At 39.9% G+C, this 10,576-nt stretch overlaps 1 protein-coding gene across 1 annotated transcript in view; it reads right to left on the minus strand.

The window, feature by feature from the left end:
* The window catches only part of RXFP1 (relaxin/insulin-like family peptide receptor 1), a 17,832-nt gene extending 8,688 nt beyond the window's left edge, over window positions 1–9,144 (minus strand). The window contains exons 1-9 of the mRNA XM_010287131.1: window positions 9,045–9,144; window positions 8,088–8,193; window positions 6,754–6,825; window positions 5,106–5,177; window positions 4,037–4,108; window positions 2,536–2,607; window positions 1,718–1,792; window positions 1,364–1,435; window positions 362–433 (exon numbers count right to left, since the gene is read on the minus strand). Of these exons, the coding sequence (XP_010285433.1) occupies window positions 362–433; window positions 1,364–1,435; window positions 1,718–1,792; window positions 2,536–2,607; window positions 4,037–4,108; window positions 5,106–5,177; window positions 6,754–6,825; window positions 8,088–8,092 (512 nt within the window). The 5' untranslated portion in view covers window positions 8,093–8,193; window positions 9,045–9,144. The remainder of the gene's footprint in view (window positions 1–361; window positions 434–1,363; window positions 1,436–1,717; window positions 1,793–2,535; window positions 2,608–4,036; window positions 4,109–5,105; window positions 5,178–6,753; window positions 6,826–8,087; window positions 8,194–9,044) is intronic.
* Between the last annotated feature and the right edge of the window lie 1,432 nt (window positions 9,145–10,576).

Below are 10,576 nucleotides of genomic sequence, written 5' to 3' on the forward strand. Positions count from 1 at the left end.
CTGCCTGCTTACTTTCACTAAACACATCTTCATAACTGTGGACAGAGGAGTTAAGGTCTCAGTCTGACTGAAACTGGCAAACCAGTCGAAAAGACACTGTGGTCATCTAAGATTAATTAGTATGATTCTATTCAGGGGACGTAATGATCTTGTGAGCAAAACGCCCAATATTACTGATGCTCACAGAGTATGTATTTTATCAACTACTTCTTCCCTGTTAAATATAGAGAAAAAGAATCCTGAGGGTGGGTGCTATATCTAGAGTGTGTTATATGAAAGAGATATATGATAAATGATGTTTGCAATATAAATTAAAAAACTTTGTGACTTTTTTTACAAGTACGAGAAGAAATCAACTCACAGTTCATCCAACGTCTGGAGAGAAGAAAAGCTGTTTTCATGTAATAAGCTGATTTTATTTCGTCTCATCACCCTGAAAGAATAAAACAAACATCTTGCTGCTTCTTGGCAGCTATTTGGTTTTGGAGAAAACCTTTTATAAACTTTAAAAATTCTCTCTTCTCTGCATCTTCAAATATTTGCCCGATCTGGTTAACAAGCTAATTGGATCTAGAAACTTATCATTTGATAAATAACTTTTGTTGCCTATACACACATGTATTTGTGCATATATCCATCTACCTATCTATCTATAGGTAGATATCCCCCCATAGGAGACTGGTATAAATTGACTGAGGGCAGGAGGAAGATTAAGTAGGCTGGAAGGCTTGTGACCTAATCGTATCTCGGTTTCCTTTACCCGAATTTCATTTGCCATTGAGCTTGCTCCTTAAACGAACCTGGATTTTAAAAGCAAGAAAGAGAAAGCCGAGAATATGGGTACCGCAAAAAGGTTAAAAATGGAAAGTGACGGGTACTGGAGCCTACTAATCTAACAAAAAGCTGAAGGGATTTTCTGATGGTAGTTACATCATTGCTGTAATCAGTCAAACTTGGGGGAAAATTTTAAAATTGATCAGCCAGTCAACCCACCAGCCAATCAAACTCTTTAAAATGAAGAAACAAGCTATGTATTTTGTATGTTTGCTGCTTTTTATTATGAGGTTTTTGCCTCTTTTTCCAAGGAAAAAATTTGAATGGCAATTTCCAAATCTTAATATCAGTCAAAATCCCTTCAGTGAAGTTTAGTTGCATATATTAATGCTGAACTTTGCTGTAAATGCAAATGGTTATGCTGTATCTCTGTATCGCTCTCATTTAAAGCCAAGCATTTTAATTCAATCTTCTTGCCATCTAAATAACCAAGATACTCGGGAAACTTTTCGATTATCTGTAATGAATCACTGGACTGTTCAGCACAAGCGTATCTCACTCCGGCTGGCTGGCACATCCTGTTACTTACAGTACAGTCAGAATGTTGCAGGAGATGAAAGTGACATTTCTTACATGATGGAGATGGTTGCCTTCAAGGTCTCTGGGATATAAAAACAAAACAGCAATCACTGGAAATAAATTCAGGCAGTTATTCCAAGGCGATTAAAGAAAAATACTACCAGAACTTCACGACTGCACAGAAGAGAGGGGGAACCAGACATCTAATTGTTCTGCACGCCTAGTTAATGACTTTAGGTCATCAACCCTGCAGTGACCCAGCAGGCACTCTGTAAGACCCAGCACCCCGTTAGAAAAAGTGGCGTGGAAGCGCCGTAGAAAGACAACAAAATAATGTTTTTCTAGTGAAATAAGGTAGACTTACAGCCAGTTTAGTCTTGGCATATATTGGCACAGAGGTTTATCAGGCAAACGAGCGAGAGAATTATTCATCATCTCTCTGAAAAAAAGAAGAATATTATAGCTGGCTATATTTGCCAAAAATTACATTATAGAAAAAAAGAATTTCTTATGTTTGTAATTTTGAAAAAAAGGCAGTCAAAGCTTGATGCATTTCTCACAGTCTTGGAGGTAGTATTATTTTCTTAAAGTTCTACATATTTTCCCTGTGGCATTCCGTGGAGCAGTATTTTATCCTTAACTTGTTAATTACCACGCAAAGGAAAGACGCTCACTTCACTGCTTGTTACATAAAACACAGCAAGCCAATATGAATATTTTGACTATTCTGTCATAAGATGTAACTTCTCTGAGTGGCGGAGGAAGGGGGAGAGGGAGGGAGGTTTCCCTCCGGGCTGCCGGGGAAGGGGCTCCCTGGTGTTTGAGTCCGGAGAGGGCAGCGGCAGGAGACGGAGAGGGTCTCGGGGAGGGAGGCTGAGGGGACCCCAGCCTCCCGCACCGCGGCTCTGGAGGACAACTGGCACCCGCTCAGCGACGCGGCCTTTTTACCATTTTCCCCACCCGTTTCCCCCCCCCATTCCCCTACACGTTTCCAGAGGCTGCACGTCGGCTGCTGCCAAAATCCTCCTACCCCAGCACGTCACGCCGGGGGGTAAGAAAAAGGCGCAGGTGTGCTGCCAGCACTCCGTGGTGAGCAAGCAGAGTCATTATAAAAAGGTTTTTATATATATCTTCCCTTTCTGTTCTGTTAAATAACACTTTTGGTTCTTATTCAATACTTACAGGAGAATAAGTGATTTGAGTCCATAAAATGTTAATGGAGAGATCCGATTTATCCGATTATTTTCAATTATCCTGTAAATTACAACAAAACACGTATCGGTTTTGCCATTTTCTGCAATCTTAAATTGAACAGATGATAAAAAGTAATATACTTTGAAGCGGATTTCTTCAAATGGCCATTCCAACTACTTAAAAACTTAACATACTCCTCCTTAAGCAGGTCAGGGTATCCATCAAATTAATTTCATTAACTTAGAGAAAGTAATTACTTTCAACTTGAAAAAAGTGTTTTCTTGCAAATTCATAAAATTCTTTGATCAAGACACTTTGAATGGATTCCTCGTGAAAACAGAGCAGCACCACATCACAGTGTTCCATGGCAATCCAACAGTTCCAAACACACAGAAAGATATTTGGGAATGTTATTATTTGCTTATTTTGAGTAACTTTACTGAGACAAAATACTATTTCATTTTCATCTGTCTGAAAAGGCCAACTGTATCCTGGGCTGCATCCAAAGCAGCGTGGCCAGCAGGTCGAGGGAGGTGATTCTGCCCCTCTACTCCGCTCTGGTGAGACCCCAGCTGGAGTCCTGCGTCCAGCTGTGGAGCCCTCAGCACAGGAAAGGCATGGACCTATTGGAGAGGGTCCAGAGGAGGCCACCAAAACGATCAGAGGGATGGAACACCTCTCCTGTGAGGACAGGCTGAGAGCGTTGGGGTTGTTCAGCCTGGAGAAGAGGAGACTGCGTGGAGACCTTACTGCAGCCTTCCAGTGCTTCGAGGGGACTTATAAGAAATGTGGGGACAGACTTTTTAGCAGGGCTTGTAGTGACAGGACAAGGGGTAATGGTTTTAAGCTAAAGGAGGGCAGATTTATAGACTAGATCGAAGGAAGAAATTTTTCCCAGTGAGGGTGGTGAAACACTGGCACAGGTTGCCCAGAGAGGTGGTAGATGCCCCATCCCTGGAAACATTCCAGGTCAGGCTGGACGGGGCTCTGAGCAACCTGATCTAGTTGAAGATGTCCCTGCTCACTGCAAGGGGGTTGGGCTAGATGACCTTTGAAGGTCCCTTCCAACCCAAACTATTCTACGATTCTATGAAAAGCAGTAATAAACCAATATTTCAGATTCTGAGAGTCATTTTGTCTGTGACATTTCAAGCACTATTTACAGGGAGAGACCTGCCCCCAAAATTATCTTTCTACTGTCTAATAGTATCTGAGTTATTTCATGTATTAATTTGTAACAGGCAATTGGTAATAAGCATTATTTAGTATTGTAAAAGTCATCAGTCATTGGAGCCATTAAGGTCCAAGAACTAATTTCTGCTCTCAAAGTCAATTAGATTTTAACCTCTCACAGTGTAATAGGGGTTCCTTAATTATTATCTCATATGAAGTACTACTATGCACAAAAATGAAAACTATCCAAATGTTTCTTTCTCTTGCCTTAGTTATTCCTTGAGAAATTAAACATACAAAGAAGAAAACAACATACAGCCATTCAAGTTTGTGGAGATCTTCAAAGACACCAGGCTTCAAACTGGTTATCTTGTTGTTACTCAGGTATCTGAAACCAGACCAACAAAAGATAAACAAATGGAATGATTAATTAACATCAGATGCTTGAAAATGAGTTTTAAGATTCTTTTCTTCATAATTTATCAGAACGCAGCTGAATTTTTTTCATAATTGCCATGCTTGCTTATGGTAATTTTCAAGTCTTTCTTTGAGAACAACGTGAGACTCTCTGTAGTGAGGACTTCCAGAAGTAGAAGTAGAAGTAGAAGTAATTATGTAGAACATTTGGTCTTATCTATAAGAAAATACAGGAAGCTAAAGATTTTCACTGTGTCGTGTTTTAGGCCCTTGCCAGTTTTCTTCTGCGGAGTGATTAATTCCACGAACGTTCCCAGGATCCCATTCAGTCTCAGCTAACTACGTTAGTCAAATGCAGATACCAGAATCACGGAAATAGAAAGCTGGAGAAGTGAAGGCGGCAGGGTGTATAATAACAGATAACCACACTCATGGGACAGGAAAAATTGTCCTTTTAAAAACACTGCAGAAACAAAAAGCTGAACTGAACAACACAATTTATATATCATCTCTCTCACTGTGCATTTTCCTTAAAAGTTAGGAGCATCTTTCAACAAGCTGCTACAAAAGAAAAAGAGTGTTTGGTTCACTTTGGTTTGCTTCTGTAAACCAAAATACAACATTGAAGACTTTTGATCCATTACAAGGTCTTGCTTTTGTTTTATTCCTTTGTCATTCTTTCTGACTTTATGCAGGTAACTACCATACTGTCTCCTCCCGTTCTGCAGATTTGGGCAACAGGAGTGAAGTATGGAGCCCACTGGTGTTTTCAAAGTCTTGTCCTGTCAGATAAACTTGCACACATAGCTCTTAATCTATCTTTGCTTTCTCAATCCAATCGTTGAGTTAAAGATTTGGACCATTTTGCAAGTTCCTAATACTGAATCAAATAAGAGCAAGAGGTCCATAGCGACTCTCAGAGCTCTTCCCGTTGCTCTTTACTTCCGTATTCAAAAAGCAATACTTACAGTTTTGTCAAGTTGTATAAACCTTTGAAAGCCCGTTCAGATACAGCTCTAATTTTATTATTCTGAAGATACCTAAGAAGATACAACAATTAATTCTCTAAGCAGGCAAAATCAAAGCTAGCGTAAATAACCAATTAAAATCTACCAATTAAACTGAATGTATGTGTGATGCTTGAAAAGAAGCTGTCAAAGTCGTTACCTTTTAAATTTGACAACACCCATTTCACAGCTATAGTTGCAAAGACTGCAAAGAAGTTTTAAAAGAAATATCCCCCCGCAACAGCATTACAAAATTAATTCAAAGAGACACTTGCTTTGCCTGAGGGGAGCAACGATGTGGTTGTTTGCGACCTCCTGTTTTAGGTCCTAACCTTGCAGTTCTCACCTGTGTGACCCGATCTTTGTGTTTAGCCAGAACCCTGCTACCAGCAAAATTTTGCATGGCAAATGTCAAATTAACGTGTATTTTTGAATTTTATTTTTGTGGTATCAGAGAATTTTCAAATTGTGGATTTTTAAGATGGTATAGGAAAAATATAAAACTAATGTTGCTAAATTTCTGTAAAGAATACTATTTTTTCTGTGTTTCTTTATCTACTTTGATTAAATAAGTTAAAAAATACTATCCATTGCAAATGTTAAATCCTTCTAAAATGATTTTAAAGCATTATAGTGCTATTCTCTGAGAAATATTTAAATACGAATCGTTTAAATTAAAGTACAGTCAACACATTGTCCAGATGCGTTTCTGTTAAAAAATCACTAAGAAATCCAACCTGGGCTTTTACAAAATCGGTTTGTCAAACACTGCTCAAAAACTTTCTGAAGACGTACATTTATCAATCAGAAATGTGTGAAATTAATATTAAGTAGTCATAACTAACACTAATGAATATGAATATATTAACGATTATTTCTTTTAACGAAAACGAAGCTTTCAACACGTTAATCATGGCACCTGGTGAACAGAAGATGGTGCTGCCGTACAGCACAGCTTCTGTGACAGTGACAGTCCAATAAGTTTTCTAGGAACATACGGGCCTTAAATTGGTGCTGCTCTAGACTTTTGCATTTAATTCTTAATTTCTCTAGTTCTGTATAAAGCAAATTTGTTAAAGGCTATGATTTTTGAACAACATATACGTTAGATGTCATAAAACACAGCGCAGTACCACGTTGCCGTAACAATTTGACTAGTTGGGGCGTTGTTATACTGGTACCAGACATAATTAGGGGTAAAACCAAGTGCCATGTAAGCTCTCCATGACAATAGGAAGTTTAATTTTTCAAACTTTCATTTTGTGGAGTAAATGGATTAAGTTACTTTAATTTCTTCTGGCATATTACTGTTCATTATAAATGTAACTTCCTTCAGACATGATGAAAGTTTAGCATTTTTCTGGTATAAAATAGTCAATAAAAATGAAATATGCAGAAATTATGGTTTTGTAAAAAGAGAGATGCCAAAGCAAGCTATTTGAGCCAAACAGTTTATGCAATTAGATGATGTACTGAAGGGTAAGGCAAAACAGGGTTTTGAGCATAAACTGAGGGTTGTCACTTAGAAGATCTGTATGTGTATGTGAGAGTGAGAGGATGAATATTTCAGGCACTAAATATATATTTTAAGTTGAAAATACTCCCTTACAGATTTCTAAGGTCTTGGTATTTCTGGAAAACGTCAGCAGAAAGTTTCCGTAGCAGATTCCTCTGAAGAGACCTGTAGGAATGAACGCACACCGTAAAACTACTCTCCCAGCTTCCTGCAGCGTTGCCCCTCCTGTTACTCGGGAAGGGCGGCTTTCACACTGCTAAGTAGAAAAAGCAACATGAAACCATCCGAATATGCTACCTCTGTTTGTCTGAATATTTGTATCCGTTTAAGCAGTGAGCCAGCTTTATCATCAAAAAATATTCTTCCATGTCCCCAGAGCAACTGACAAAATAATAGTTAAACCTAAGAGTTAAAAAAATTTGAGTGTAAACTAAACCACAGATTTGTTTCAAACCTCAAATGCATATAAAGCTTATTTCCCAGTGCATGCGTCCCTACGCCCACATCTCCACTGGGCACTGACTGGAGTGTCCTGTCAAGAACAAAAATTATTCAGGGCATGGTTGGATTAGAAGAGAGTCCATCCCAAAAGCCAGCTGAACCGACTCACTGCTTTTTCTAAAGCTAGTACTGAAGCATTATTTTTGAAGTATTTGTTGACGTGGAGCCAACAGCCAGTTTAAATACCTATTTGACATTCCACATCAGCCTTCGTTATGAAGTTCTGCCGTATTCAAACACGGACCCAACAAGGAGAACCTCAGCCACCCCTGAGCACAAACTGGTACCGAACAGAAAGGTCTGTACCCCTGCTCTGCGGGGAAGATGCTCAGGTAAGGGCACATGATGCTGCCCTCTCTAACAGCAGTGTGCAAACCAAGAGCCGTACCAACCATTCCCTGATCTCTTCAAAAAGTTTGGCTTACACGTACGTATCTGTATGATGACACATCCCAGATTAAATTCTTTTAAATATCGGCGTATGCAGAGACAGGAAATGAGAACTAAAAAGATTTGCTCAAGCAGGTGGTTCCACTGAGTTGAAGGTTATCGACTTCCTCGGCAGGAATAGAGACTAGGAACATCGGCAGGATCGTGGAATAATAAAAAGGTCCTAAGCATTGTGTCTTAAAAGGAAACATTTCTTTTGAAGATTTCTTTAGATTTCCCGAAACTGTTGCTAGCTCAAGTCACTGTTACAAACACGAAATGATCACACAGAGTTTTTTCAGTTCCTTTTCTCTCCTTTTATGCAGGGAAAAACTGTACTTAAAACATCAAAGAACTTGTCAAGAGAGAGACACTGTGCTTCCACACGCACCAGCTGAGCCAACCGATCATAACCATAAGGCTGTAGCTGTGAAAAGGCTGTAGGACTGATAGTCAAGCCTGAACAGGGCAAGAGACCACGTTTCTGCTCTACTTACATCATGGTGATGTTTGACGAGACTGACGGGACAGCACGCAATTTGGCAGCGTCGCAGAAGATCTCCAGCCCTTGGCAGGTACACTTTGCTGGCACAGCGCCAGCCGCTGCGTGGAAACAAGAACGTGGTTGTGGCAAAAGGTGGGATGGGTGGTGTGATGGGACGGGGAGAACAGAAATGTGGTGTAAAAGAACAGTGAGCACAAAGGCAGACGTTCCAGGCTGTGTTAAACAGAAATTAAGGCACATGGTTTTACATAATTGATTTAGACCGGGGAAGGCCCTACCGATAATGATAAAGGGACACAAAAAATTATGTTACCTCCTGAGCTCTGTGAAAGAGCTTGAAAAAGTTCTTGAGCTTTAGGCTTGATATGCAGGAACCTGGCATGGTAGCCGTTTTTCAGATTTTTTGTGGCTCTTTTTTAGATTATTCAGTCCTCTCATATTTACTAGAATGAGCACAACTCTGTCCAGGTGAAAATGGGTGAAAATGGGTCAGGGCGTCTTTACTCCCTTTCCCCCCATCTCCGTGCCTTAAGTTAGTGCTCATAGTAGACAGCAGAGTCAGAAAATCTGTATGAAGGGCCGAGTGCCTGCAGAAGTGAAGGGCGTTGGCAGGAATCATTTGATGTACAAAGAAGCGAATTTGGAGGAATGCTGTGTTCATTTCACTCCAAAAGATGTGTGTTTCATGGTCTTCCCAGCTGTATTAATATAGTCAGATGTACATTTATATTACCCTCCTAATTAGCATATGTTTGACACTTACAGAAAATGAATCACTCTCTATGGAACTGAACTCAGCTTCAGTGCATTTGTTCATCTGAGACATTAATGCTGTTTTACTATAAATGAAACTGCACTATATTTCTCTTTCTGATGAGCATATTTGCTAGGTATTTCTTTCTAGGAATCATCAGTAATAATCACACAAAGAATATCTGTAATTACTTACAGCACTCAGGTGGCTTTGTCTGAAATGCATACAGAGATTTCAGTTTATTGTATTTGTCCTTTGCATAATGTTTATCAAATTGCAGAGACCATCCATTGTTGTCTTCTAATAAAAAAAAAAAGACCACAAATACAAGACACATTAGAATAGAAATCTAGTTGCCTCACATTTTTTGCCTCATTTTTTATCTCGATAACATGATTTTTCCAGAGCATTTCATAGACCATTAGACGACTTCATCTTTGGACAGCTGCTTAATCACAGGTATGTATGAAGATTATGAGCCGCATAGTAGGAACAGCTTATTATACCTTCAACAACAACATTTTCTGTGACAGTTGCACTGAAAAAGCATAATCTTTCACTTCAGAACTTTTTATTTATGTAGGAGTCTAAAAATAAGAGGCAACCATGTTTTCCCACCTCCTTAAACATGTGGGTTTCTCACTTTGTCCGGGAAAGCTCAAATGATTACAACTCCAACTACTTATTTCAGAGGGATGTCTCACACTCCCACAGCCTATAGTTTCTTTCCTGAAAATCTAGAGGCAGGTCAAATGGACACTGCTGTTCAAGAGAATGGGTGACACGGTGTAACAAATTCAAGAGACTATGTTTAAGTTAAGGTTAATATGCATCTTCTTAAACAAAGCATTATGGCATATTGCCAGTTTGGCCACTGCGCATAGATGTACTGGAGCAGAGTGTTTGACGGACATAAAGGCAAAAATTGAAGAGCAGATCTTTCAGTTCCTCGCCGCTAACGGCGGTTTCCAGATACAGTGGTGCTGGAAATAACCACAGACCTCTTTCTTGGAAGTTTGTTGTATATCTGACACCTGCAAAGGAACTGATCAGGTAACCACTTCCAAACCAGGGCATGAATACGCACCACCAAAAAAAAAGAAAAAAAATGAACTTGCCTTTAAAAGCTGTGATCTGATTTTAGTTTTATTCATTTGAGCCTGACCTCTCCAGCTTTGACAACACCCACATCCTCTTAGTTTAAAGCACCTCATGTAACGAATACGCACCAGTAGCAGAAACGCTCCTTAGGATGGCACCCACGAGCCGGCGAGCCGACGCGCCAGTGACAACTGAAAGCATTGACAAATAATGGTACCTACTGCCAGGAAACGCTTCTGTGAGGTCTCTGAGGATGGCTCTGCTTCGCTCGTCGTTACAGGCTCAGTTGCACTTTTACCATACGCCAGCAACGGCGTTCCCCCCGCCCCTTTCACACGGTGGTAGTTTAGTTATACTTAAATATCATTCCTACTATACCTGTTGGCTTCAAAATAGGCAGGGAGAAATAAAATGTATTTACTTCTTTGTAACTCTACCCATTCTGAAATGGCATCTCCTTTTTCACGTCACATTACAACTCAGTTGTTTGCTCGGCGAGGCAGGGAAATTACCTTGACAGCATCTCCCGAAGCCTGCCTACGGAGACGGCAGCAGAAGGAACTTGTTCTGAGGTGCCTGCCTCTTCGCTGCCTAAGCTGAAAACATGTACTATACGTGGCGATTGA

The sequence above is a fragment of the Phaethon lepturus genome, unplaced genomic scaffold (assembly GCF_000687285.1).
Source record: "Phaethon lepturus isolate BGI_N335 unplaced genomic scaffold, ASM68728v1 scaffold5920, whole genome shotgun sequence".
Lineage (NCBI taxonomy): Eukaryota > Metazoa > Chordata > Aves > Phaethontiformes > Phaethontidae > Phaethon > Phaethon lepturus.